Source organism: Exserohilum turcica (genome assembly GCF_000359705.1).
Source record: "Exserohilum turcica Et28A unplaced genomic scaffold SETTUscaffold_8, whole genome shotgun sequence".
Lineage (NCBI taxonomy): Eukaryota > Fungi > Ascomycota > Dothideomycetes > Pleosporales > Pleosporaceae > Exserohilum > Exserohilum turcicum.
Window position 1 is genome coordinate 1139228 of NW_007360299.1, and position 27598 is coordinate 1166825.

Genomic DNA, 27598 nt, shown 5'->3' on the forward strand with positions numbered 1-27598 from the left:
AGTTATAGGTGTCTAGGCTGATCAAACAGTGTTGTGGAAATATGCTTTGATCGTTGGTAAACCCGCAAGGCAACTGGACGTGAAATGGGCCCTTCAATGATTTGGCCGTAAAGGGAGACTTCGATAGAATTCATCCAGAATTGAATGGATGATGAGATCATAGCACATCTGAACATTCACAAAGAATCTTATTTCCAAAGCTTGAATGGACTTGAAGAAAAATGTGTTGTGTGAATGAGTTGCACTTATGCAATGACTACGTCTATATATATAGCTGTCCGGTGGCTTTCTGAAGGCACATACCGGACTTCGACATGAGCCAAATGATTTATAAGAACCGTGCATCTGCACCAACGACATCAAACGCTATCGTGTTTGACACGTACAGCGACTTTGCAAGGTACCTCCAACACAGGAAGTGCCCGAGTTGCAGTACCGGCTTCATCAAGCGTAGTGATGATGTGGATGCAATATTCAAAGTCTGGCTTAGCGGAGGTCTGTATCCCTCGATTTTTACGCATACCGTAGCTTATGGCTCACAGCGGCGATCAATTCGCAAGTCAAATGCAGTCAATGCTTGAAGTCCACGTGTATCGCTTGTTTCGACAAAGCTGGCGCGCCAACAGAAAAACTCGTCAACAGCGGTAGGAACAAGGTAAGCTGGTGTTGTAGCCGCGGGCGGCTTTTCACCATTTTCGTTATGCTTTGCGGCTTCGACCAAAAATACTGCAGTGATAAGTATAACGAAGCCTCTGCACACAACGGCAGCAAGTCCAACCGCCCCATCAATTCTGGAACCGGTGTCGGCTACGGGAGCGGAGGTTTTCTAGGGATGTTTGGTCGTCCCCAAGGCCAGCAAAGTTACGCAGAAGATGCCGGTAAGAAGACTGCAGAGACTGCAGAAAGGAGATCAGATCGATTCGACCAGATGATCTTTTCTTTCCTAGCAGTCTTGTGTCCCTCACCAGGAAACGATCATAACGATGACGGACCACTTGGCAGCTTCGATATTCAACCCCCAAAGGCTGTGGCCTCTATGCTGGTGCATAGTAAGATTCTTGCCAAGGCTGCAGAGCTCTTGAGGAACGACAGCTTGGAAAATGTGACACAAAGGTCGGATCTGTACATGGCATTGATTCGTTTTCTGAAACGAGTGGGAGTACACAGCATCTCAAAGCAGGAAGTCATGTACACCGATCGCGTCGTGTTTCCGGATACTGTCAATCTTTTGACACTTGCTCTCAAAAGCACCACTGCTGGCACTGCTAGTACTGCATCCCCATTAGCAGAGTGTCTTCGGAAACTCAATTTACAGAGCAGTATGATGATCAGAAACGCACAGCGACTCAGAACGGAGTTTACGGACGTACGTGGTCAAGATATGTTGTGGCTGTGTCGAGAGATCTCTGATCTATCATCTCACCTGTGCATCGAGCAATGGTGGACTTCAAGACGCGCTAGCAATAGCGACGTCCTGGACCATGGAATTGTCGAAGTGCCAGATGCGGACATTGAGTGCAGGTATATATTGATCAACGAAGCGCGAGCGTTGAGGCAATCCCCTCCAGGGCGTATCAGGCGCCTGATAACGGAGATTACTTCCCTCAAGACAGGACTGTCATCGGGTATCTATGTAAAGCACGCCATTTCCCGACCAGATATGATGAAGTAAGTCCAAGTGACAGAGCCAATTGATGATGATGTAGATTGACCATGTAGGATCCTTATTGTGGGCCCCGAAGGCACACCATACGAGAATGGTTTGTTTGAATTTGACCTCTTCTGTCCACGCGAATATCCACAGGTCCCCCCCCAAGTCCGGTTCAGACATCCTCAAGGGTGCCACTTGTCATTCAACCCCAATCTGCATACCGATGGAGAAGGTGAGTATTTTCGAATCTGTGAGTTCCTGATATGGCATAAGCTGACGATAAGTAGTCTGTCTCTCGCTTCTGGGCACATGGTTCAGCGGAGCCAAAGGAGAAGAATGGCAGCCTGGAGTCTCTACGATTTTACAAGTCCTTATCAGTATCCAAGCAATGATACTCTGCGAAGATCCTGAAAACAACGAGCCAGGTTACGCGGCGCGTTATGGACGCAGACTGGCAGGGCCGTCAGCTTACACAATGTCTGCACGCAGCCTGACCGTCGTATACGCCATCAGAAATTGGGCTAATCAACCTCCAGCGCTGTGGAAGGATATTGCTGAGGCACATTTCAAAAGAACAGCAAACAAGATCTTGCAAACAGCGGAACGATGGGCAAAGGAGAGCCGTCAGCCGAGCCGAGGGGGGCATGATGCATCTATCATGCTCATCGGAGGTATGACCGGGAATTGTGGCAGAGGCCTCGATATTGTCAAATACATTCCAGAATTACAGACGGCCCTTCGCAAATACGGTGCTACTCATGTGATCCAAGGAATGGACAGTTTGACTAGTCAGCAGCGACCGAGTGCTGGAGGAACAGGATATGGGCCCCAGGTATTGCCAAATAGTCAAGGCAGCATGTTCAGTAGACCTGGGCCTGGAGATATGGGTAGATTTGGGACTCCGGGATCACGCTTTGGGCACAGGTTTTGATACTGGGCACATAGCATGGCTGTCGTGGTCAGGTATGAATAGACGGTTGTATTTGAACAAGCTTCTTGAGAGACCTGTAAGCTGCGGTGAGAAAATAAAGAGTTATCGCAATATCCAAACGCAATGTGAGTTGATGAAGTCGTGGCAGGGAGCTCATCGGCGGATGGTTCAACCGTGCTAGCGTCGGATGGTCCAAGCGTCGGCCGTGGACCTCTCTACATCACTGACAGCCGCAACACTAGATCAAACAACAACGCGGCCCATCCCACACCTTGCTTCCTTCGACAATAACGTTATATGCGATACAACTGCTTCATCTGAGATCGAACAAGTCGAACAGCAACCAAGAGAAGCCACAATCACGACCCCGCCACCATGTCTGCCGGAGAAGTGCTCAAGGCCGACAAGGACTTTACCAAGGAAGCCGATGCGGCGATTCCGGAGGCGGAGAAGCTAGCTTCTGTATGTTAGATAGCTATCTCAGTATGTACCAGAAGCTAATGCATCTGTTCAGAGCAATCCCCAAGCTGGAATCGATAAGCTGCTCGCGCTCGAGAAGCAGACCCGTCAGGTAAGCCCTCACATACCCTGTGCGCACAAACACCGTCTAATATATCCCAGGCTTCCGACCTCGCTTCGACCTCCAGAGTGATAATCGCCATTGTCACAATAGCAAAGAATGCAAAGGATTGGAACCTGATGAACGAGCAGGTCCTGCTCCTCTCCAAGAAGCATGGACAGCTCAAGCAGGCGACAACCAAGATGGTTCAGACCGTCATGGGATTCTTGGACGAAACACCAAATCTGGAGACAAAGTTATCGGTCATCGAGACATTGCGCACTGTCACCGAGGGCAAGGTAGGCAGTGACAACGGACATGACCCACGAAGCTGCTGACACGCTGGTAGATCTTTGTCGAAGTCGAGCGAGCTCGAGTAACGCGCATACTTTCCAACATCAAGAAGGAGCAGGGTGATATCGATGCTGCGACAGATATTCTTTGCGAGCTTCAAGTCGAGACCTTTGGCTCTATGACCCGACGTGAGAAGACCGAGTTCATCCTACAACAAGTGGCGCTGTGCATACAAAAGGGTGACTGGACACAGGCTGGTATTCTCAGCAGGAAGATCAGTACAAGGTACTTTGCAAGGAAACCGAAGAAGACACCTGAGCAGCTTGAGAAGGAGCGCAAGGAGCGTGAAGAGGCGGAGAAGAACCGAAGCGTCGATGATCCTCCTATTGAGCCAGAGGACGACGTGACGGACTTGAAGCTCAAGTACTACGAACAGCAGATCCTCTTGGCCAAGCACGACGACAAGTACCTCGACGTCTGCAAGCACTACCGACAGGTCCTGGATACAGAGGCTGTTGAGGAGGACCCGAGCAAGCTTCGAGCGGTATGCGGCGGCGCCCCATCACATTTACACAGTTACTGACTCCTACAGATTCTTCAACGCGTCATTTACTTCATCATCCTCGCGCCGTACGATAACGAGCAATCCGACCTTATCCACCGTATCCAGCGCGACTCGCGCAACACCCTGATCCCACAAGATGCACAATTAGTGAAGCTCTTCACTGTCCCTGAGCTCATGAGGTGGCCAATGGTAGCCAAGCAGTTCGGCCCTCACCTCACAGAGACGGACGTGTTTGATGCCGAAAAGGGCGATTCAGATGATCCAAAGGCGTTCCAGAGGTGGCAGGATCTACGAAAGCGCGTCATCGAGCACAATGTTCGTGTTGTCGCAAAGTACTACACACGCATCCAGATCCCGCGCCTTACAGAGCTCCTGGACCTGACCGAGGACGAAACAGAGAAGAACATCAGCGAGCTGGTGTCTGCCAAGACCATCTATGCTAAAATCGATCGACCTGCTCGCATCGTCACCTTTTCGCGGCCCAGGGATGCTGATGACGTACTGAACGAGTGGAGTAGTAATATGAAGAGCTTGCTCGGTTTGCTTGAGCGTGTTGACCATCTGATTACCAAGGAGGAGATGATGGCGCGTATTCAGCCAACCAAGGTGGACAAGAGCAAGGCGATTAAGGGTAAAGCGAAATAAGAGTCGTGGAGGCCCTCGGGTATTGGCTGTTTTGAGCGTGCCGGCAGGTGGTGTTACGGCCGATGAATGCTTAGCACTGATGATACACGAAAAAGACCCATGATTAGTCTAGATATTGGTGAGCTTAGGGCTCTGCGCAAGCTGCGTATGTATAATAGACGTTCAACCAAATTATACGATGCATCGGTGCCTTGCATTCATTTTTGTCTTGGTTCAATTCATGTCGAGAGAGCCTTGCCATTAGACCCCCGCGCTAGCCCATGACGCAACCGGCATCCCGAACTCGGTATCATTCCGAAAGTACTCAAAACTTCCCGCATCCATTAGCCTACGACGCCCTTACGCCCTTGGAACTGGCCTAATTGCAGCCGCTACATGCGCCTCCGACACCTCATTTCACTCGCAGATCCGCGTCTCTACACACCCACCAATCTACGCATCCGCTCCCACTGGCGCACCATGGCCGCCGCACCACCGCCCAACCGGCCCATCAAAGTCCTGATGCTACACGGATACACGCAATCAGGGCCGCTATTCCAAGCCAAAACAGGCGCCCTGCGGAAAACACTGCAAAAAGCATTTCCCAGCGGTATCGAGCTCGTGTACCCCACAGCCCCAATACGCCTGACACCCGCCGACGAGTCGTTCCTAGCAGGCAGCACAGGTAAAGACGGGGGCGACAGCAACGCGAGCCGAGAAGAAGACGGCGACCAAGCGATTGACGCGTGGGCGTGGTGGCGGCGCAAGGGAACCGGCGAGCCATATACATACGAGGGCATTGAGCAGGGCCTTGCACACATAGCCTCTGTGCTGAAAGACCAAGGCCCCTTCGACGGCGTCATCGGCTTCTCGCAGGGCGGCGCGGCTGCCGCCATGCTCGCCTCACTGCTGGAACCCAACCGGCGCGCTGCCTTCGAAGCACAGTATCCCGCGGGCGGGATGCGGTATCCAGAGAGCTTCGAAGCCGAGACGGGCTACGTCGAGGGCGCCATCCACCCGCCGCTGAAATTCGCAGTCTCGTACAGCGGGTTCGCGGCGCGCGGCAAGAACCCGTATCACGCCTTCTACGAGCCGAAGATCAAGACGCCTGTGCTGCATTTCCTCGGGAGCCAGGATGTCGTGGTCGAGGAGGCGCGCAGCCTGGCGCTTGTCGAGGCGTGCGAGAGGAGCGACGACAGGTTCGTCGTGTATCATCCTGGAGGCCACTTTTTGCCCAGCACGCAAAAGGCCAGTGTGAATGCGTTGATTGGGTTTATCAAGGAGGTGTTGTGGGAGCACGAGGGCGACAAGAAGAAAGAGGAGAGTGTCGAGGATATGGATGTGCCGTTTTGAAGCATGCATGTCTTTGCGGACAGAGTTTCTGAGAGCATGGCGTTTGGATAGATGTTTTGGGGGATAGACTTGATTTACTCCAATTGCCTTGTGTGGTCGACGTCATTTGTAGAATGATATGGACTAGACATAGATACGCCTGGTAAACCATCTGCTGTTACATCACAAGGGCGCACTCGAATGGTGAACAGGCAGTGAAGTTTCCAAGGTGTCATTCGTCTTTGCAACATGACTAGAGTAGTAGGAAAAAAAAGCACAAGTCATTCCAACCTCCATGGGAGTGAGTGGAAAGAGAAAACGCCCCCATAGCCAACCAATGCAGTATCATCCTTCTGTATCCAGTACCCAACCCATAAACACCGTCTAGACCTAAAACACAGAAAGCAAGCAGAAGTCAAAGCGTGCGCAGACGCTGCCAACCCGGCCCTTCAACTGGCGGACTAGAATAGGTTTCCACGGGCGCCATTCCCTGCTAGGAGGCAGCAACTCAGACTGGAAACCCACAGTCGCCGCGATGAAGGAGCAGGAGCTGAAAGCAAAAGCACGACTTTGACACCCGCTGAAAAAGATAACAACGCCCAGACACCATATGCAACCCAGCACCGCCCAATGCATCCGTAGTATTTCAAACTCCACAGGCAAGATCAGCTCGTATCATCCATAATAAACACGTAGGAAATCAAAAGAGACGCAATTTCCTAGGTGGGCCCAGCGAAGTGCTGAACAGCGAAGATTCTGTTGAACGCTTCTTCACGGTTGAAAAGGCGTGAGGAGCAGGCTTCATAGCAGAGAGAGTTTGCTTCGATGGAGTACCCGTGAGGAAAAGAGGCTTCGATGGTGTCTTGATGGCCGACTTGCTGAACAAGAAAGAAGACTTCTTGTTGGGCACGGTACGAGGAGCAAGGGGGCTCTTATCGAAAAAGGCGCCGACCTCGCAGTTCTCCTTGTCGTCGTTGAAAGAACGATCAAACTCGGAGCTAGTAGGAGTACTAGGCGTCTTGCACTGCGATGAAGGAGGCAGGGCGTACTTGGAGGGCGTCTTGAAAGGAGTGAATGGCTTCATCGTGGTCGCCTGGACGGGAGTTGCTGGCTTAGCGACGGAGAGATCAACCAGATAGGGATCTTCATCCATGCGCTTCTTGTTTGTCTCACTGTCCAGGACCCATCCGACATTGACACACTTGATCGCCCCCTTGCTCACAAGGCACTTTTCTAGCGTAGACATGCTTCCATCCTTGAACAGAACGTGGGTGAGGCCAGCATGTGAAATGTCAGTCACAACCTTGGCACCAAGATCCTCAAGCAGACCGCGGAACAAGAAATTCTGTTCCCTTCCGTTACGGGTGACATCGACATAGAAGACCATGCCCTGAAGGATGCCATCGTACAGAAACAGGTCGCTCTCATCAGCCTGAAAGTCGGTCCAAGCCACAGTCTTCTTTGGTGTCTTTGCGTCCATAGCCTTCATCGGTGACCTGAGCGCCGACTTCTTAGGTGATGCTGGTTCAGGAGCCGCAAAGGTGGGTGCGAGTTGGAGTGGCTTGATTGGCATGAATGTCTTCAGCTCACTGAAAGAAGCCGTCTTTGCAGTGCTCGCAACATGAAGCTCGCTGAATTCGCTAGCTTCAGTCATCTCACTGATATCGGCGATTTCGCTAGTCTCCTCGCAGCCGAAAGAGACCTCCTTTCTGGAACTGGGATAGTGCACAGGCGAAGGAGTTTGCTTCTTAACGGATGCAGTGATCTCTTCTTGAATGGCAGCTTCGAGGGCCAGGCATGGCGTAGTCGGGTAGTCAGGCAACTCAGCAAGAGCGCGGCGTGGAGTGATGGGTGCTGTGATATGAGCTGGTGTCTTTGGGTAATTAGGGAGCTCGGCCATCGCTGCTTTGGATGTGAGTGGAGCGGCAATGTGAGCTGGGGTAGTCGGGTAGGCAGCAGGAAGTTCCTCAAAGGCTTCTTGGTCAGTCACGTCCCAGACGATCTGCGCAGGAGGGGTACCAGGCATATCAGCACTGATCTCTTGAGTGGGAGACGCGGTTTGGTAGGGGGTCTCGGCCTGAAGAGACACGGAAGACTTGGCTGCTGGTGTGGCGGAAGCCTCAGTGGTAGCTGGGACGCCTTCAGCGCTGTCTTCTTCAGCAGTCAAAGGAGCTGCCATATCTTGAGGTTCTTCGGGCGCGTTTGTCGAGGCCAGAATTTCGTTCTCTGCATCGTTCGAAGATGCACAAGCCTCGTTGGGCTCGGTTGCAAGCTCTTCTGCGTCTTCCATCTCGATGTCGTTGTATTCTTGCTCGACAGTCTCAGTGTCCTTCTCAGCAATAGATGCAACTGGTGCGGTAATGTGAGCCGGTGTCTTTGGGTAGCCTGGCATCTCAGCCATTGCATCTTTGATGGAGATTGGAGCCTTGATATGAGCAGGAGTTTTGGGGTAGTCGGGCATCTCCGCCAGGGCAGCTTCAGAGCTGATAGGAGCCTTGATATGCGCAGGCGTCTTCGGATAACCAGGCATTTCGGCCAAAGCATCCTTAGAGCTTATCGGTGCTTCAATGTGTGCTGGCGTTTCGGGGTAATCGGGCATTTCAGCAAGAGCATCTTTGGAGCTGATGGGCGCAGCAATGTGCGCTGGTGTCTTCGGGTACCCAGCAAGCTCAGCAAGTGCATCCTTGTTAGAGATGGGAGCAGCAATGTGCGATGGGGTATTGGGGTAGTCGGGAAGCTCGGCCATGGCTTTTTCTGAGGTTATTGGTGCGGTAATGTGTGCAGGTGTAGTAGGGTACTCGGGGTACTCTGCCATGGGCTGTTCGACTAGTTCCTCGACTTGCTCCTCGATTTGCTCCTCAGTTTGCTCCTCGACCTGTTGCTCTACTTGCTCTGATGGCTCTTCAATGGGCTGATCGACTTCCATCTCGACATCCTTCTCGGCTTGCTCCTCGGCCACTTGCTCAACTTGCTCAGGCTCAGCCTTTGCAATCGCAGTAGCAGTCTGCTTTGTGGGCTTTCGGGCTGGCGCCTTAAGTGGTGACTCTTGAGGGACTTCTGGAGCATCGCGTCCACGTGTAGATCTCGGCGCAAGGACGGGTGTGGGTGCCGGTGCTGATTTTGCTGCTGGTGCCGGAGCTGAGGCTTTCGGCATTGTTGGCTTGCGTGTGCGGGTCGCTGGCTTAGTTTCGGCTACGACGGGCTCCTTGACGACCGGAGCCTTTTTCACTGGAGCTTTGCGCACTCGCGATGATGGTTTTGGAGCCTCTTCAACGACTGGCTCTTCCGCAGCAGGCTCTTCCGCAGCAACCGGCTCCTCGACCTTGGGTGCGGGTGTCTTCTTCACTGCGGCGATCTTGCGCGTACGAGTAGCTGCTGGCTTGGGTGCCTCCTCGGTGACTTCAGCCTCCTCTGTAGGAGCAGGCTCTTCAGCTTTGCGGCCGCGCGTCGCCCTCTTTGGTGCAGCAGGCGCAGGCTCTGGCTTTGTCTGAACCTTGGTTGTGCGTGTTGTCTTTGTTGCAACGGTCTTCTTGGCCACGGGCAGCTCAGCATCTTCAGGCTCAGCCCTGGCTTTGCGCTTGATGGCGGTTGTTTTGGTGGCCTTCGCGGGAGCAGGCGTAGGCTCAACAGCTTCTTCGACGGCCTTCTTCCTGCCGCCGCGCTTGGGAGGGGCGTTGAGTGTGCTGGATGGCGCGGATGCAGGCGCGGGGGCTTCTTTCGCACCGCGACGTGTAGCGACCATGATGTATATCGATGTTCGCTAAGGCGGTATGTGTGTGTGGTTTCCGGGTTGTAAGAGAGATGATGATGGAATGAGGATCTGTGTACGTGCTCGGCTGTGTTGTGTTGTCAAAGCGCAAACTGCCGCTAACCGAACTCGGATGCGCGTTGGCCTAGCAACGGCGACAGCGTCACGGACCGATCGTGACGGGGAAATCTGCAACGCACCACTATCTTACGACAATTTACAAATGACCCGAATGGTCGAGCGCTATGCCCAGCCCCACTAGCAGCTTCATTATGCTGCAGCTTTGTTGTTTACATTCGTCACGCGTATGACCTCCATACCAACACCGCATATCAGGATCCGTGCATCAGCAGCCCCGTCGCCTGCATCCAATACGGCCATGCTGGACACATCCGCGACGTTTGTCTTGATCTTGTGCAACCTCCGAACACTCAGAGTGTCTTCAGTTGTAAGTAAACTGTTATCCCTGCCTTCCTGGCCTGCACTTTGCAGTGTGATGTCCCATTGCCTAATCCATTCGTCGTTTCCAGCTGTGAGAAGCCTGAGCTGTGGCTCTTGTCCAAATATTGCACACGCCGTGACAGCTGAAGCATGTGTGCGGCTAACGATTATTGGAGGGGAGACGTATGAACTAACAGGCGAAGCTGAAAGTGCAGGCGTAAGTCGTGTGAGTAAGAATGCTAGACTGCCGTCGTCTCCACCAGATACAATAAGCGTCATGTCGTTGTCCAGGGTTTGAGAGGTCATGACTTTGGAAGAGTTTTGATGTATTTTCGCCGGATGATGCCAGGTCAGTTCGGAGACTTCATTCGGCGATTTGGCAGATGCGCCATCAGTTTCCGGAAGTGGCCATGTGACAGCATGACCGTCTGTACCAGCCGTCAAGACTCTAGTTGCGGACAAATACACGCATTGTGTGAGGCATGATGTGAAGTAAAGACCCTTTGCAAGAGGTACCCACTTTGAGGCAGCTACAGTATCGTACCGGTATGTCTGTAATGCGTCAATACGAAAACAGTTATGTAGTTATGAAGTGGGGTTCTCACCTTGATGCTGGAGTCTGAAAACACCATTGTTATGATATGAGCAGTTCTGTACGTGCTCACGTCAAAAGACATGATTCTGAGATCTGCATGCTCGCTTTCTGGGGTATATACGCTCTCACAAACAACACCGATGTCGAGAGACGATGATGGCAAGTCTCGGATTCGCCATACATAGACTAGAAGACCGTCAGCAACATGTATCATGGTTATCACGATTGAGAACTTCAACATACATTCTTCGCAACCGCCGCTGCTGAACAAGTAATCACCGTCCGCCGACCATTGCAGGTGCTGGATACCAGTTGTGTGTTTACGGAGCGTTCTTCGGCAAATGAGGTTCTTGTCGACGTATTGGAATAGCTTAATGTCGGTGTCCTCGGCCCCAGTAGCAATGAGACAACTTCGAAGTCTTGTATCGTGTTTCGGCGATGCTGCAACCGCTTTGATTTCACGTCCATGGCCACCAGACCGAATGACTGTATGGTTCATGCCACTCTGGCTATAAACATGCATGCTAGATGCTCTGGTCCATACGAGAGTACCTCCCAGAGTCGAGTGCGGGTGAAATGCCCAGCTCCTGTGTGCACCTCCTGTATCGATGCTCATGACCTCTTCTTCAGTAGTAATGTCATAGAGAGACCATTTCTTGCTCGAGAAGCCATGCACCAGAAGGCGATCTTCCTGCATGTAAAGACCTTCAAGGTTGGGCCCAAATGGCAATGCAAGGTTGTGCACCAATGTGACAGAACCTGTAGACAAATCCATGTCATGCACGGTCAGACGTCCATCTCGCCCAACCGAGTACAACTGGGTTTGCGATGACTCTACAAGTGAGCTATTCCATGCAAGAGAAGTGACTGTCTCACCACTGTGCACGTTTTCGATGACCCTGAGCATTGTAGCTTGGCCTTCATCCGTATCGACGCTGTACAAAGCAATCGATCCGCGTCGAAACCCGACTGCCATGAAGATTTTGCCAGAAGCTCTTAGATGAGCCATGCTCGTAACTACAGAACCAGTTGAAGATTCCACTATGGGTACGTGTACGTGGTTTGATATAGCCGCATCATGGGTAGGATCCACGTACAACAACTGCGCTTTACCCTGTCCCGCAAGTGTTACGAGTAGGGCTGTTACCTCTAGAGAGCTTGATCCTCCCACATCCGCGGCGAATATCTCCCCCACCTTGCTGCCCATGGCATACAGCTTTGTCAAAGTTGCAGCATCCTTGCGATATAGGTAGAGGCTACCGTTCGCACCTGCAACGAATGCAACACCGGGACGGGAGCTACTCGCACATACTGAGTAACCAGAGAGGTCTTCTGGTTGTCCAAGAAGAGTAGAGCCTGAGAGTATGCCCGTATTATTTTGCCCAGAGTCAGACGCCAGAGATGCAACTACCACTTTGCCAGCGTTAGTCGTAAGCAGGAATGTGTTTTCATCTACAAAGCAATAGCTTCTGAAAAAATCTCCCTTTTTCGAAGACTTTTGGGTGCCCGTTTGTGCAGTAGTAGGAAGACCAGAAACAGCAGACTGAGCCCAGGAAAGTATATCGTTCACTGTATACTCGGTAACACCACTAGACGCATTCTTTTCGGCCTGCAAACCGCGAGGTAACGGCGTGGCGGTAATCTTGCTGTCAGCACCTCCTGCTGTTACTTGCTGTAGTCCTGTGGAGTTTTGAGAAATGATTGAAGACCACATGTTCTTGCCGCTGTGATGTGCAGCACAGTCTAGCTCTAACAGCTTGTAAGGAAGATTTTGTTTGTCTCCCCAGTTTGGCGTAAGCTCCCAAGTCCTCGCAGTGGCATCTTCTCCAGCTGACTGAAGTAAGAGCGACCCGTTACACAGAGAAGCCTCAAGGAAACGTACTGTCCAGACCCGTGAGAGATGACCCCAACCAATAGCTAAACAATTGGAGTCTCTAAGCTCATGTGCATCAAAGGCCTCGTTGCTGAACCCAGTATGGCGTGTCCTTAAAACTTCAGTCTCGTCATCCTGTGCTTTTGCTGTGGCGGTGTTGGTGTTGATGTCCGAAACGTCCCATATCCGGATTGTTCGATCATCACTACAGCTTGCGACCACCCGCTTCAGTTTCTGGCAGCACTCGGTCGGAAGCTCCTCGGAAATCTGGACGCCAAAGATTGAACCCTCATGACCGAGAAAAACGCGGTGAATTTGAGATGTTGGGCCGCCATCTTGGTCGTCACACCATGACCAGTAGATGATCTCGCCAAACGCTGTACCAGCAGCGACAAGGACTCGGTTCGGGTCCTCCCAGAATAGATGAGCCGAGTAAAGGATAGATCGCGAGCTTGATGTCAAATCTGATATGCATGCGGAGATGAGTCTGAGGAAAACATGTCAGCAAACCTCTGGCAATGGAAGCGGATAACGTCAGGTATGCGCACTCATTTCCCAAAGCTGTGTCTGTATCTTGGTGCTGAATTGTTACTTGCAGCAGGGCATTGTGAGCGGTAACGGCAACACATGTTATTTTATGATGCTGTGCGTCATCATCCAAGCTGCTTGGCCTGAGGGCAAGGTCAAAAATCCAATCCGAGGCTTTTGCGACGTTGGACGAGCAAATGGTCAAGCGTCCATTAGCTGCAGCATTGATATCAAGGGCACGCACAAGCCGCCCTCCCCAGATAACGAGCCGGACGACTTGAACATGCTCTTCGGAACAGACACGTATTCCATGAACCGCCTGGGCCTTGAAGACGCGCTGCGAGGTGATGTATCGCGAGCCCTTGGCATGGTAGAAGCGCAGAAAGGGGCCCTCTGCGGCGATCAACAGTGAGGCGCAAGAGGCCAATGCCGTCACGGGAACGCGAGTGCACTCATGCTAAGTCGATCAGCAGCAATCCGTGTTGGCTGGATGCGCGCTCACGTGTAGAGTGGATGACATTGGCGGCGCGGGATCGCATGTGAGATGGGGGGGCATTCTGGGTGGGAAATTTGGGATTGAGCCAGCCCCGCGCGTGTGGCGGCTGAGAGACGGTGGCGGGGCAATGACGGAGCGTTCCCGCGATTTTCTGTCGGCCATGGAAGCGCGTGGAGCGACAAGGACGAACCCAACACCAACCACTCGTCGTCTTCTTCACACTTACTACCAAGTTGCTTCCAAATAGCCCGCCAACATGTCTCTCGCAGGCCCAGCAGGCGCTAGCATCAACCCGGAGGAGACGGAGAACCTCGAGGATGTACGTGGGATGCCCAAGCATGAAGCCTGAACCCAGTCACTGACAAAAAGGCGTAGATCGAGAAGCAGTTCGCCGTCAAAGGTACAGGAAGTAATGCGCCGCCATCGCGACCCGTCTAACACTAATGCGCAGTTGTGCAACACATGGAAACATATTGGAAGATTCTCGAGAAAGTCCCTGGTTCCAAGCTGCGACTCACCAAGATCGACGATGAAATCTACGAGCACCTCAAGAAAGATTTCCCCGAATTCGACGCCGCTGCCACGCTGAACGAGGACGAGATGAAGAGCAAGCAGGGCAAGGAGCGATGGCGCAAGTTTATCACCGAGTACGAGAAGAAGATCGAGGACTACAACTTTGGCACCATGCTGCGGGCAGACCCCAAAACCGAGTACAGCCAAGAAGGCACAATATTCGCGGTTCGCATGCAGTTCTACGCCATCGAAATCGCACGGTTAGTTCGTCGCCCGCGCGGTCCCACCTGTGCTAACTTGAACAGTAACCGCGAGGGCTTGAATGACTGGATATACGAGCAGGCGCAGGGCAAATAAGTAATGCATCGTTATCCTGGCCTGCAAGGGTCTCCATTCACCCCCTTGCATTGTCGATATGCAGCATGCAAGTGGTCTGACCTTCGGGTTTAGCCATACCCGAAAGTTGGTTCTTTGATTCTTTGTGGGGCTCTGCAAACAGTCTACATTAATTTGTAAACAAGCCACCGCTCAAGCAAATGGATCGTTGAAGGAGACAGGTAGACTGCTAAATTTGACCATGGCAAGGCCATCGCATGTGCGCATCGTGGACTCGAAGAATTTGCTCAACAACACGGCTGCTAATTCACGAGAATCAAGGTTCCAATACGCTTTGTCAGTTGCGAACATATGTTATCGAACTTGGACAGCTTCGGTTTCGTGATCACATGGACAATTGCTGAACAATCTCACCATCGGACATGAAGAACAATACTAAGGGCGGATAAAGCGAGCGTTGAAAGCGGATGCCTTAGTACATTCTTGCAGCCACAACTCCCTATTATGGCCCTTTTCGATACCATACGCGTACTAGATCGTCAAAGTACCTTGTCGCTTACAATTCCCTACACTGTGATTTCTGGATGGAATTAGACTAACAAGCCACGGCCTTTCAGCTAAGAGAATGGCTTCCTACCTATGCGACATGAACTCAGGCACCACCAAATTAAGTACAATAGGTTGCCTAACACGGTGTAGCTCGCGTAAAACTCCAGCATCAGCCAGTATTGGCCACATCCATTGTAGCCACTCACTTCAAATCTCAAGGTCTTTCCGATTTGCTGCTTTCATTTTACTTGGTATTGTAGCTGCGCCAATGTAATTGTTCGAATCGGTTTCAGCAATCTTCCCAACATCCTGTCATCTCAGTCGTCACATTCGACTACCCAACATGACGACTGCCCAGCTTCAAGATAATACGGATCAACACCAAACGGCGACTACACAGGCAGATGAGGAACGGGAATATGTATCAAAGGTCGGCTGGCGGGTGCTGTTCAGCTTCACGACTAAACGCCATGTACCCGTAATCCTCGGTGGCTTTGTGTCGACTGCTGTCGCTGCCCTCACGATGCCTGTCTTTGCAATTGTCTACGGGCTCATTTTCGGAACTTTCACATTGTACGGCGGTGGAGCAATCGACAAGAATACGCTCATAAGCAACATGACAAAATACTGTGTTATACTTGCTGGAACCACAGTTCTCAACTGGATCGCAAACAGTACTCACTATTTCTGTTGCCTCACCTTTGGTGAGATGCAGGCGCGGAGCGCTCACAACAAAATCTTCGATGCGCTCATCAAAAAGGACATGGCATGGTTTGACACGCGCGAGACTGGAATTGCAGCGTTTCTGCCAACAGTTCAAGCGTAAGTAGCTAGCTACAAAGCAAACAACTCCTCCACTGACACGACACAGCCACATCCGCGACCTGCAGCTTTCCGTATCCTCACCACTTGGTGAAACAGCGCAGGGGATCATACAGTGTCTCTCGGCTCTGGGAGTTGCTTTCTACTTTTCCTGGAAACTAACCCTGGTCGTCTTGAGCAGCCTTCCGCTGCTATACCTTGCTTTGGCACTAGTTGCGAACCGACAAGCACTTCGAGCACAGGAACAATCTGAAATACTTCAATCTGCGCTGAAGTATCTAACGACTGCGATAACCAGTATCGAGACGGTCAAGTGTTTCAACGGCGAACGCCATGAGCTCAATAACTTCAAGAGAATCACAGGCCTCGCAGCAAGCCTATACAAATGGGTTGCAAATTTTCGCTCCATGCAGATTGGCCTGGTTCAGTTTTTTACTTTTAGCATGTTTGTCCAAGGCTTTTGGTATGGCAAGCACCTCATTGATTCTGGAGAGAACCGCGCTGCGGACATTTTGACCACGTTTTGGGCTGTTCTCATGGCCATTTCGTCTATGACACAGCTGATGCCCCAAATGGTCGTGTTGCAAAAGGGAAAGGCGGCAGGCGCAAGCCTTAATATGCTCATGAAGAGCATCTCAAGTCACGATCAGCTTGAGTCAAGCGGTCAAACTAAGCCTGCAAGATGTGTCGGAAACATTGAATTCAGAAAGGTAAAGCATCTTTTCAATTTCTTTGAACCTTGCTAACGTAACAGGTCACCTTTTCTTACCCTTCTCGAGCAGAAGAAGTCGCCATTCGGGATGCATCGCTATCCATACCCGCTGGAGAGACGACATTTATCATTGGCAAAAGCGGTTCCGGCAAAAGCACGTTAAGCCAACTTCTGGTGCGCTTTTACCAACCCTCTTCTGGCCAGATATTCCTTGATGGTACTCCACTCGAGGATGTGGATGTTCACTGGCTACGACGGAACGTCACACTTGTCGAACAACACAGCGTCATGTTCAACGACACCATTTACGGCAACATTGCGCTTGGCAAACCAGACGAGATGCTGTATATGCAAGACATTCATGACGCCGTCAAGTTTGCAATGCTGGAAAAGGTCGTAGGAGGGCTTCCTGACGGACTTGGTACAGAACTTGGCATCAAGGGCGGTTCAATGAGCGGTGGTCAGAAGCAACGCTTGGCGTTGGCACGAGCCAAAATCAGGGATTCACCAGTATTGGTTTTGGACGAGTCTACCAGTGCACTCGACTATGTCACGAGAGCAGCAGTATACGAAGCGCTGAGAGAATGGCGCAAGGGGAAGACCACAATCATCATTACTCATGATATCTCGCAGATCAGGGCTGACGACTTTCTTTACTTGTTGGACGACACTCGAGTAGTTCAAGAGGGATACAAAAAGGAGCTTGAGGCTGAAGGAGGCGCATTCCTGGCATTCCTTGAGTCTTACGAGGAGGCAGAGGAGGGCACTAGTGATGCGGATGCCCCCGAATACTCAGAAGACGACGTTGACGACAGCTTACCAGTGAATACTGGGACACTGGCTGCCCAAAGGTCTCCCATGCCTCGCCCGATATCTGCTATCCTTTTCGGACAATCTGTATCGGAGCCGGTCTCAATCAGGAATCGCGAGAGCAAGGCGATCGATGTAGCAACAGACCCGACACCAGCACAGAGAGCGTCTGACTATGAACATCGGGAACTTCGACCAGAAACTCTATATTCATATGTCGAGGGACAAGATCCCCTCCAAGTACCTCAGAACGGGCAACCCCCAGTCCCAGACGCATTCTTGTTAAAGGAACTTGGAATGAGACCTGATTCTCTCACATCGCGAAAGCTGTCGTGGTATGGATCAAACAAGCGGCCAGTTTCCCTATCAAAAGACTTTGGTTCGCGGACAGAATCTATGCTGTCACTGCAACCCACATCGCCCATCAGCCTGTATCCGCAGCCACTTGCAGTACCCGACTCGCTCCCCGAGCGACCAAAGACCCTCAAGAAATCACAGATAGGTCGCAAAGTGCTTTCTAGAGTCAAAGCCATGCGCCACAAAAATGAAGCGGACAAACTTGGCACCTCGACCGAATCACTGCCTCTAAAAGACATCCTCATGTCAGTATGGCCGGCGATTGGCTGGTCCTCGCACATGATGATTCTAGGTGTTTTATTCTTCACCATGGTGCACTCTGCATGCACCCCCGTTTTCGCCTGGGCTTTCGCGCGGCTACAGAGTACATACCAACGGTCGTCTGAGCAGAACGACGAAGCACGCAACTACTCCTTAGTAATTCTCGGCGTGGCCATTGCAGACGGGCTCTCCATGTATCTCATGTTCTTCCTCTCGGACGCAGTCGCCCAAGCATGGAGTCTCTCACTCAAAACCGAAGCTATGCGCCGCATCCTGGTGCAGCCCCGCGAGTTCTTCGACAAAGAGGAAAACAGCACGTCGCGGCTCGCGGAAACGCTGGACCATTTTGCGGAGGAAGCGCGCAATCTGCCGGGGCGCTTTGCGTGTATCTTTTTGGCGATTTTCCTCATGGTGACAATCTCCATCTTGTGGAGCATGGTGATATCATGGAAGCTGGCGCTTGTAGCGCTCGCAATGGGCCCTGTTCTCTTTGCAATCACCAGATGCAACGACATGATTAGCAACCACTGGGAGCGGGTCGCGAGCAATGCCGACGACAAGATCAGCGAGATCCTGCACGAGACGTTTGTCAATATCAGGACGGTCCGGTGTCTGGGGCTGGAGAACCATTTCCGCAGGAAACACCAAGCTGCGACGACCGAGGCAGTCAAAGTCGGTGTCAAACGCGCCGCCTACTGCGGTTCCATTTATGGACTTGCCTTTGCTGGCGTCATTTTCGTTGCTACTCTGCTGTACTGGTATGGCAGCGTGCTCATGGCGAACGACGAGCACACTGCAAGCACAATCATAGAGTGCTTTCTCATCCTCATGTTGAGCGTGAACCACGTCTGCTCCATGGCCCAGTACATCACTCAAGTCAACATTTCACGCGACGCTGGCACACGGCTGCTGCGCCTGGCCCGGCTCCCGATCGACTCCCACGAACTGACGGGCACAACCAAGATCGAGTCTGCGGGAGATATCAGCCTTGAAAAGGTAAACTTCACATATCCCACCCGCAAAGACGTCCAGGTCCTGCACGACATGAGTTTCAGCATCCCACGCGGCTCCTGCACCGCCATAGTCGGATCCTCTGGGTCCGGAAAATCCACAATTGCCTCTCTCCTACTCAAACTCTACCCAGCGGATGACACCACGTCGTCTGGCCAGTCCGTAGGCGGAATAAGCATATCCAGCCACGACATCAAGACGCTGGACACGGGTACTCTCCGCTCACACATCGCCATCGTCTCACAAACACCCGTCCTCTTCCCAGGCACTATCGCCGAAAACATCACATACGGGCTCTCGCCCTCGCACCCGGAAACCAGCAGCGCGAGCGTGCGCGCCGCAGCGCAAGCCGCGGGCCTCGCCGACTTCATCGACAGCCTGCCGCACGGGTACACGACGCTGGTGGGCGACGGCGGAACGGGGCTGTCAGGCGGACAAGCGCAGCGGCTGTGTATTGCACGGGCACTCGTGCGGAATCCCGATATCCTGGTTTTAGACGAGGCGACCAGCGCGCTGGATGTTGCGTCTGCGGGTATCATTCGCGAGACGATTCTGCGGCTTGTACGACGCGGCCGTGCTGCTTTAGATCCTACTCCTCTTTCTGCTTCTTCGCATACAGCGTCTGGTCCAAACAGCGCGGCTGGAGACAAGCAGGACGATGCTGCGGGCTGTGTGACTGAGGAACTCGAACATGCGGGAGTCCCCGTTTCAAATGAGAACAGCACCACGTCGGTCGCTTCTCCACATGGAAAAGACAAGGTACCAAGCAAACAGATGACTGTCGTTATCATCACGCATGCGAGAGAAATGATGGCGATTGCGGAGCACATCGTGATGCTGGACCAAGGGCGAGTCGTGGAGCAAGGCAGTTTCAGTGAGTTGAAGAGGAGGCGCGGTGGGGCTTTTGGGAGGCTCTTGAGAGGAGAGACTGCGTAGTTGCGTTGTTTTGCGTTATGTGGAGGGCAGAATGTGGCGAGTTGGGAGGTTTGCTGTGCACCAAGGTAAGTGCTCGTGTCTGCTGGAGTGGAAGCGCGATATTCGGACACACACACTCTCTCTCTCTGTCACTGTCCATCACTCTTACCTACATTGTATTCAGTAGCGTTGAATTGTTTCGCTTAGGCTTGAGTTTCTTGTTATTGCGTAATTGTTTGAGAAAAGAAAACCACTCTAGTCGTTTGTAGGATGAAGTTTCAAAAGCGTGTTTATGTGATTAGTTACTATCCAACGTTGTCCATGTCAGCATATGCACAAACTCGTTATCCTAAAAAGAAATGGGCAAACAAAGTCCTATCCTAATCCATTATTACTGGTTTGTAAAGATCTCACAAGACACATTATCCAAAAAGCAAATATTTGTATTCCTACCGACGATAGCTACGAAATATCCAAACCGCATTTTTTTTTCTCCAGAGCTGCCACAGCAACCCCTCACTAGTATACCCAGGGTAGCTTTCTGCAAGAGGCGTCTAAGCCCCATCAAAGATGCACATAAGGCTGAAAATACACACAAAAGTCTTCCTCCGGCTCTCTCTCCATATCGTAAAATGGACTGTCATTTTTGCAATTTGGTTGGAAGATCAATAGTTAAAAGGAAACGACACAGAGATAGTAAGCTTGCTTTCCTGGGAAAGGGAAGCGCGCTAGTATCCGTTGTGTCGAGGACCGTGGAGGAGAATGGCCGAGCCCAGATTTAAGTCGTTTGGCGTAGCGACAGTTGTGAGGATGACCAGAAATAGGTCTGAATAAACAGTCGTGCTCCGTGAGAACCCGTGACCCAAGGTTGTGTGATCGAGGTCGTCGATCAATCAATCATGACACGTTCTGTCAAGGGAGGCTTCCTGGGCCACTGTAGTCCAGCGCCTGTCCTGCTCAAGCCCCGGTATGTGCTAAAGTCTCATTTCTCAGTCATGTTCAGCATTCCATTCTGCGCAATCATGACGGTTCCCATAGCTTTCGCCTGTTGCCGCCGCGGACAGGGCCCACCTTGGGAGCCGGGCGGGAGAAGGAATCAGGGTCGAGCGGTGCGTTTGGATCATGACGAGGAGCTGGCGGGGCTCGGAAAGCCGGGCCTGGAGCGACGTAGGCGCCGCGTGGAGTAAAGTTGCCACGGCCTCGGAAAGCTGCCCCGCCGCGACCGCGTGGCTGCGCATGACCGCCACGTCCACCACGAGGGGACTGGTGTTGGTTGGTACGGGCAAAGTCGTTGGGGTCAAAGACACGTTGGTTAGCATTGGTAGTTGCCGATGGGCCTCGCGGAGCGCGCTTGAAGAGCACCTCGTCCTCGTCGTCGGATGTTTCTTCGGGCTGAGCGTGCTTTGCGGGGCTGGACTTGGGTCGCTCCGCTGCTTTGGGGGTGCTTGGGGTGTTGTTCTTAGCGGCAGTCGCCTCCACTTCGATCTTGTGAATGGTCAAGTGGTTTTTGTATTCACGGTCTTCGCGGGCGACAGCATCCCGGAGCTGCTCAAGGCGCTTAGCGCGGATGCCGAATTTCTGGGCGATTGCCTGCTTTGCGGGGTCATTGGTAAGGAGGATAAAGGACTCAAGGGCTGCGTCAGGATTTCCCTCCTGGTTGATGCGCCACAGAATGTGGTTGAAGAGGGGCTGGAGGTAGACGGGCACGGCGCCCTTATTGGTCTTCCCGGCACGAGCGATGCCAGTGGTCTTGCGCGCGTTGCGATGGGGAGACTGGTTGATCAGAGCGGCCGCCTTGTCGGCGTGCGTAGCGCCGTTGGTGGGCTTTGTGCCTCTGCTGGAAAAGGAGCGCGGCGACTCTGGATTCCTGGACACATCCTCGAAGCTGTGGGCCGAGCTCATGGACGTCTCGTCGGACATGTCGAGGGCGTTGAAGGAGCTCTCGAGGTCCTCGTGATAGTCGTCGTCGTCCGACTCGCTGTCTTGCATGGAGAGCAGCGTCTCGGGCAGGAGGAAGTGCTCGACCTCGGCCCAGGTAGGGTATTGCTCGTCGACGCCCTCGAGCTGGACGCGGGCGGCGGCTTCATTGGACGTGACTTCGTCGAGCCACTTGACGGCTTCGCGTGCGTCTGCGTTGACGCGCTCGTTGCCCGTCTTGAGACGATGGAGCTGGGTGAGTGCTTGGGTGAGTGTTAGCGCGGGGACGACGAAGCTGCATGCTGTTATCGCCTACTGTGCAGCGGGACAAAGAGGCGGATGGCGTCCTGGGAGATCCACTTGCGGATGCCATCGCGCGTGCTCTTCTTGACGCCGGCGATCAGGGCGGTGTCGTCGACGATGCAGTTGAAGACCTTGCGCCTGGGCGGCTCGGGCGCGCGCATGGCGATTTCGGGCTTGGAGGGCCGCGAGGGCAGCGTGCTGCGACGCATGGTGGCGGTGATGGGGACGGCGGCGGGGGCGACAATGGGGGCGGCAATGGGCTGGGTGGCGATGGGGTGCTTGTCGCAGCGATGAGATTGGTATGGGGGGGATGCGGTCGAGGGCGGATGTTGATTTGCGAACCACGGGTGCGGCGTGCGCAGCAGCAGCAGCAGAGTTGGGAGATACTACGGGCGGGCGTCTGGGGCGCCGCAGCAGTCCATTCGTGAGGGCGCAGTCTTCAGGGCGAGCGCATCGTGGTCGCGCTGGGGATGGGTTGTGGCAGCGCGGCAGCGGGTGAGTCAGGCTGGATCATGACGCTGCGCATCATGGCCGTTGGTGTCACTGGCACGGTTGGGCTGGTGAGGTTGGCGCCCGCATTCTCCCTGCAATGAATGACGGCGTGCTCACGCCAAGTGGGGGGCGCCACACAGCCACACCACACCACCACACGCAACACGGGGCATGATGCTTCATGCTGCCACTCGCATTCATGCTCAATACTCGCCAGCCCTCAGAAGCTCTCCACCTCGGCGCCCCGCCCGCTGCTCATGTCCGGCATCCACCCCTTCGGCCGCTCGTTCCCCCGCACCGTGAGCCCGTACAGCCCCTTCTCCACCTTGTCTACACACTCGCGCATCACCGGCATCTTCTTCGTCTCCAGCTCAGCCGCAAACTTGGACCCTCCACGCACGTCAAACATCTCCAGCTGCAGCCGCACCGCCCGCAGGTCGTCCAAGACAGTCCGTGGCTTCTGAGCCTCGCTTGCAGCTGGCGCTTGCTCGTCAATCTCCATCTTGTCGCCGCCATCCTCCTCGTGGTCGTGCTTCAGCCGCTTGTTTGACTCTGCCTGTTTGCCGGATGGCAGTTTTCCGCTGGTGGCCATGCTCGTGACGGAGAAGCGCATGAGCTCGCCCGTCATGTCACACACACCCAGGATGTAGTCTTCTGGCGTGAAGTTGATGGGTCCAGCGCCGCCGCTCATGGCATTGATGCGTGCCTTTGCTTCTTCGTATGAGATGAGCGACTGGGTTTCCAGGTAATGCTGGAAGCTGAGCGCCTCCATGAATTCCTGGTTTCCGCCTGTGATGTTATGAGAGTACCGGTACGCATTGAGTCCTTGGAGATCGGCAGCAATGTTCTTGTACCGGTCTTCAATCGTCTCCCAGTACTCTGCGTTCTTCTTGGTGACCCATGGCGGCAATGCCTGGCCGATAGTCCGGACCCTAGTCAAGTTCAGAATGACATGTCAGGGGTTTCAGAGTAAATAGCTCACCTCTGGAGCGTAAAGATGCTGTCAGAATGTCAGTTCCTAGCCAAACGCGCTTGACCAAACTTTAATACATCTTCTTGCTTGACGCGGTGATGTCGCGGGATGCCTTGATGATCCTTTCTCGGCGATCGTGATGCTCATCCAACTCTGCGCGGAACCCCTCAAACATGCCCACGAAAGCTGACGGGGGCTGTTCTGGCTTTTCGTCGGCCATGTTTGCGTCTCTTGCTCGTTTCAGCCCCATTGGTTTGTTTGGGAATGTCTGTGGAAGACGTCAAGCAAACGCTGCGAATGTCCGCTAGCGCACGTCATCACGTGGAGGCTAGCGCCCTTGCGGACTAGCTCCTCTCGGCTGCGCCTGCATGCTGCACGACGTGTGGCCTCTTCTATCCACTTGGACTGGACCAACCCCCAGTCCTTCGTCGTACCTCATTGCTGTCTTTCTTTTGGTTTGATGCGAGACCTGACCAAATGACATCATGTCCCTTTCCTCCTTTTTCCGCAGTCCAGTCTTGGTTTTCACCACGTCCATCATCTTCCGCGCCGTCTTTCTCATGTATGGTCTCTGGCAGGATGCGAATTCTCCCATGAAGTATACAGATATCGATTACTACGTCTTCACTGATGCGGCCCGCTACATATCCCGTAGCCAGCCGCCTTATGCACGAGATACGTATCGCTATACGCCTCTTTTAGCATGGCTCATCTACCCTACGGTATGGACTGGAAAGTTTTGGTTTTCTTCCGGAAAGGTCCTCTTCGCCATTGGAGACGTGGCTACGGGATGGATGATGTTTCGCATCTTGAAAGAGCACAAGAAAATGACTGATGAGCGGGCCCTGAAATTTGCGAGCATTTGGCTGCTGAACCCAATGGTGGCTACCATCAGCACCAGGGGTAGCTCTGAAGGACTTCTGGGTGTGTTTGTCACAGCACTGTTGTGGGCGGTGTTGGCCAAGCAGATACCGCTTGCTGGTTTCTTGCTAGGATTCGCAGTCCATTTCAAGATTTACCCGATCATCTACGCCGTTTCGATTGTCTTGTTCCTGGACGAAACTCAATTCAATACTGCCGGAGAGGCCAATTCGCAGTCTCAGTCACTCATTGGCCAGATCAAAGCCTTCCTCAACCCATCCAGGTTGATGCTGGCCTTTTACAGTCTCCTCACATTTGCCAGCTTGAATCTCCTCATGTACAGCATTTACGGCTGGCCATTCCTCGAGCATAGCTACCTATATCACTTGATCCGCAGCGACCACCGCCACAACTTCTCGCCCTACAGCACGATTCTGTATCTCAGCTCTTCACCAAAGCCCAGTGGCCTACACTCGGCCCCGCCATCTTTCGGACTGGAGCGACTCGCCTTCCTGCCGCAGCTACTACTCAGCGCCGTGTTTATCCCGCTAGCACTATCCAAAAAGGACCTCCCAGACACGATGCTCGCCCAGACCTTCGCCTTTGTCACTTTCAACAAAGTCTGCACAAGCCAGGTAAGTCTAGAACACTCAAATACCACCAGCATACTGACTCTACAGTACTTCCTCTGGTACATGATGTTTCTCCCCTACTACCTCCCACAATCCACCCTGCTCCAATCCCCCTCGATTGGTGTTTTCGCCCTGCTATCCTGGATCGCAGGCCAAGCCGCCTGGCTTTTCCAAGGCTTTCAACTCGAATTCAACGGCAACTCGACTTTTGTCCCGGCTCTCTGGATCGCCACAATTTTGTTCTTCATCATTAACGTGGGTATTCTGAGTGTCATTATCAACGACACTAAGCAGAAGCCGGTTCAAGCGGTTGTATCACAGAAGAAGAAGTTGTAGTCATATAGTTGGAACATGTTTTTACGTGTTGAAATGCTATTGTGTAGCTTGCACCATATACACACACACTCTCTCTCTCTGTGTGTGTGTGTTCTGACACCTCGACACGTACCCCTTGCACCAAAAGACACATTAAAAAACCATATATGAAAACCACATGCGCGCTCCACGCCTCCACTGTGGAAACACCCAATCTGAGTCTTCCACCGTCACTTTCTCCTTCCCTTTTACATCCTCATTCTCATTCTCATCTTCATCCTCATCCGCACCAGCCTCAGCCTCAGACTTGCACTCAGACTCAACCGCCCCCGTCTCCCCCTCACCACGAGGCAATTCAACCAGCACCGTGCTACCCGGATCCACGGGCGAAAAAGTAAGCATGAGAAGCTCACGGTCCCAATACCTGCTTTTTTCCTCTCCCTCTCCATGTCCAGCTATCCCGCCATTTCCAGCTATCCCACCACTTCCATTTCCCTCGCCATGCAAATCCCGCTTCCCCAGTTCCGCGGTAGATAAATAGTGTGCATGCATCGGTCTCGCATTGTAGTGTTGTATTTGAAAGCGCGATGGAGAGAGAAATCGAGATGGAAGCCGAGACGGACGAGAAAGCACATAGCACGCCCGTTTCTCGCACGCCATTCCGCGCGGGACGCTTAAGCGCAGGATACGCATAGTGCTGATGCTGGTGGTGATGGTGATGGTGCGTGCAGCAGTGGTGTAGGACATTCTAGCCCTTTTCTTCTTCTTCTTTCTAGCTGCGTTACTTTTCTTCTTCTTCTGTTACTCTTATTGCGGTATCGACGAACTGCAAATAGCCGTAATTGTAGTTGTAGTATCTTGTTCTCGCTTCCCTTGTTCAGGCTGCTTTGGAATTAATCGTGTTAAGTGGTATGTTGTAGCAGCAGTAGTAGTAGTAGTAGCAGTAGTAGTAGCAGGAGCAGTAGTAATAGTACTAATACTTCTCATTCCACGCCACCCAGGAAAAAAAAAACCTTACAACTCCCCCCCCTCCCCCTCTCCCTCCCTTCTTATATTTATACCCCCAGGAATCCGCATATTAGCATTGTAGAATGCACATTGTAAAATGGACACACACAGAGAGGGAGTGAAACCGTGGTTTGGCCGCTAGTGCTACTGCTCCTACTGCTCCTACTACTACTACTGCTGGTGGTTCCAGTGGTGCTGGAGAAAGTAAAGTGCCCCATGGATGTTATTAGCCAAGAATGCAATATATGCTATTTTAGCTTATCTGTGATTGGTGGAGGGGGGGGGAGGGAAGTGTATGATTGGTGTATTGTTACAATGTGGTATGCGACGATTGGTAGATTGATAGGCTGAGATTTTCTTTGGTACTTATGTATCTGCAAGTTGAATGCATGGTTGGAACGAGCAGCGTCTGTCTACAGGAAACCGCGGTACTTACTTACTTACTGGAACAGACTCGAATCTTGATAAATTGCTAGAGTAAAGTATAGTTGTCTCGATGACTACGCTACATGTGCTCACTCACAACCTCACAACCTCACAACCTCACTCACAACCTCACTCATGAAAGATACAGCAACAGCAAATACTCGATGCAGAATTCCTCTATATTCTAGCCCATTTCCAGTGCAGCATGGCATTAAATCAAGGAAGAGGGGGGGGGGTGGTGAACTATGTATGTACTTATTCCGAGGCATCTGATCTCCACACACACAGACAGACAGACAGACAGACAGACACATAGACACAAAAGAGAGATATTAAAAGCATCCAAAGCCCAATAAACCAAAACGATGCTGACTCTGTACAACAACAACAACAACATACACAGAGGGATTATAAAAATTCATATAGGAGAGGGAGTCCTGCCATGCCATGCCATGCCATGCCATACCGTGTATCCGGCCAAATCCCAACAGACTTGTGCACCAAAAAAAATCCCCCTCCCCCCACCCCCCCTTTCAAAACAAAACAAAGGATAAAAGGAAGATGGTGGAGACAACCGTTTTCTAAGACGTATACGCAACGAGATTAATAATTTATATGAGGGAGAGAGATGGAGGGGGGTGGGGGGGGTGTTTTTTTATCGAAAAAAAAAGAAAGAAAGATACAAAAGATATACGAGGAGGGTATCCAACATTGGTCGCTTGTGTAGCCAAAAAAAAAAAAAACAACA

General features: G+C 52.4%; 10 protein-coding genes across 10 annotated transcripts; 6 read left to right on the forward strand and 4 right to left on the reverse strand.

Annotated features, from left to right (window-relative positions):
- Window positions 1-344: 344 nt before the first annotated feature.
- SETTUDRAFT_78313 (uncharacterized protein) lies at window positions 345-2285 on the forward strand (the record flags this gene model as incomplete). Its single annotated transcript, XM_008032554.1, has 5 exons — window positions 345-495; window positions 543-1440; window positions 1522-1668; window positions 1720-1760; window positions 1936-2285. Coding segments are annotated over 5 exons (1587 nt in total), but the record flags the coding sequence as incomplete, so codon positions are not given.
- A 561-nt stretch (window positions 2286-2846) lies between these two features.
- On the forward strand, window positions 2847-4818 carry SETTUDRAFT_165968 (uncharacterized protein). The gene is made up of 5 exons (XM_008032771.1): window positions 2847-3044; window positions 3097-3153; window positions 3204-3440; window positions 3491-3979; window positions 4028-4818. Exons 1-5 carry the CDS (start codon window positions 2958-2960, stop codon window positions 4643-4645), a joined length of 1488 nt encoding a protein of 495 aa, XP_008030962.1. The 5' UTR covers window positions 2847-2957; the 3' UTR covers window positions 4646-4818.
- A 202-nt stretch (window positions 4819-5020) lies between these two features.
- On the forward strand, window positions 5021-5977 carry SETTUDRAFT_98743 (uncharacterized protein; the record flags this gene model as incomplete). Its single annotated transcript, XM_008032772.1, has 1 exon — window positions 5021-5977. The coding sequence occupies one exon, from the start codon at window positions 5021-5023 to the stop codon at window positions 5975-5977; it is 957 nt and encodes a 318-aa protein (XP_008030963.1).
- A 3997-nt stretch (window positions 5978-9974) lies between these two features.
- On the reverse strand, window positions 9975-13697 carry SETTUDRAFT_157434 (uncharacterized protein; the record flags this gene model as incomplete). The annotated part of the gene is made up of 5 exons (XM_008032773.1): window positions 9975-10697; window positions 10751-10926; window positions 10984-13100; window positions 13162-13598; window positions 13644-13697. 5 exons carry the CDS (start codon window positions 13695-13697, stop codon window positions 9975-9977), a joined length of 3507 nt encoding a protein of 1168 aa, XP_008030964.1.
- Window positions 13698-13843: 146 nt separating this feature from the next.
- On the forward strand, window positions 13844-14920 carry SETTUDRAFT_165969 (uncharacterized protein). The gene is made up of 4 exons (XM_008032774.1): window positions 13844-13956; window positions 14013-14037; window positions 14089-14410; window positions 14456-14920. The coding sequence occupies exons 1-4, from the start codon at window positions 13894-13896 to the stop codon at window positions 14505-14507; spliced, it is 462 nt and encodes a 153-aa protein (XP_008030965.1). The 5' UTR covers window positions 13844-13893; the 3' UTR covers window positions 14508-14920.
- A 458-nt stretch (window positions 14921-15378) lies between these two features.
- On the forward strand, window positions 15379-19944 carry SETTUDRAFT_23914 (uncharacterized protein; the record flags this gene model as incomplete). Its single annotated transcript, XM_008032425.1, has 3 exons — window positions 15379-15857; window positions 15907-16567; window positions 16612-19944. The coding sequence occupies 3 exons, from the start codon at window positions 15379-15381 to the stop codon at window positions 19942-19944; spliced, it is 4473 nt and encodes a 1490-aa protein (XP_008030616.1).
- A 999-nt stretch (window positions 19945-20943) lies between these two features.
- SETTUDRAFT_99056 (uncharacterized protein) lies at window positions 20944-22352 on the reverse strand (the record flags this gene model as incomplete). The annotated part of the gene is made up of 2 exons (XM_008032775.1): window positions 20944-22103; window positions 22157-22352. The coding sequence occupies 2 exons, from the start codon at window positions 22350-22352 to the stop codon at window positions 20944-20946; spliced, it is 1356 nt and encodes a 451-aa protein (XP_008030966.1).
- Window positions 22353-22766: 414 nt separating this feature from the next.
- On the reverse strand, window positions 22767-23814 carry SETTUDRAFT_165971 (uncharacterized protein). The gene is made up of 3 exons (XM_008032776.1): window positions 23686-23814; window positions 23618-23635; window positions 22767-23567 (listed from the first exon to the last, which is right to left on the reverse strand). The coding sequence occupies exons 1-3, from the start codon at window positions 23781-23783 to the stop codon at window positions 22856-22858; spliced, it is 828 nt and encodes a 275-aa protein (XP_008030967.1). The 5' UTR covers window positions 23784-23814; the 3' UTR covers window positions 22767-22855.
- Window positions 23815-24093: 279 nt separating this feature from the next.
- Window positions 24094-25437, forward strand: SETTUDRAFT_174226 (glycosyltransferase family 50 protein; the record flags this gene model as incomplete). The annotated part of the gene is made up of 2 exons (XM_008032777.1): window positions 24094-25104; window positions 25150-25437. 2 exons carry the CDS (start codon window positions 24094-24096, stop codon window positions 25435-25437), a joined length of 1299 nt encoding a protein of 432 aa, XP_008030968.1.
- Window positions 25438-25569: 132 nt separating this feature from the next.
- Window positions 25570-26163, reverse strand: SETTUDRAFT_35362 (uncharacterized protein; the record flags this gene model as incomplete). Its single annotated transcript, XM_008032494.1, has 1 exon — window positions 25570-26163. The coding sequence occupies one exon, from the start codon at window positions 26161-26163 to the stop codon at window positions 25570-25572; it is 594 nt and encodes a 197-aa protein (XP_008030685.1).
- Window positions 26164-27598: the final 1435 nt, after the last annotated feature.

Excerpts from the sequence above, each read along its gene's own strand:
- SETTUDRAFT_165969 (XM_008032774.1), top strand. The coding sequence starts at position 13,894 with ATGTCTCTCGCAGGCCCAGCAGGCGCTAGCATCAACCCGGAGGAGACG. Across the intron at positions 13,957-14,012 it reads AGACGGAGAACCTCGAGGAT|ATCGAGAAGCAGTTCGCCGT; the intron begins GTACGTGGGATG and ends AAAAAGGCGTAG. Across the intron at positions 14,411-14,455 it reads TACGCCATCGAAATCGCACG|TAACCGCGAGGGCTTGAATG; the intron begins GTTAGTTCGTCG and ends TAACTTGAACAG.
- SETTUDRAFT_165968 (XM_008032771.1), top strand. The coding sequence starts at position 2,958 with ATGTCTGCCGGAGAAGTGCTCAAGGCCGACAAGGACTTTACCAAGGAA. Across the intron at positions 3,154-3,203 it reads TCGAGAAGCAGACCCGTCAG|GCTTCCGACCTCGCTTCGAC; the intron begins GTAAGCCCTCAC and ends AATATATCCCAG. Across the intron at positions 3,980-4,027 it reads ACCCGAGCAAGCTTCGAGCG|ATTCTTCAACGCGTCATTTA; the intron begins GTATGCGGCGGC and ends TGACTCCTACAG.
- SETTUDRAFT_165971 (XM_008032776.1), bottom strand. The coding sequence starts at position 23,783 with ATGTTTGAGGGGTTCCGCGCAGAGTTGGATGAGCATCACGATCGCCGA.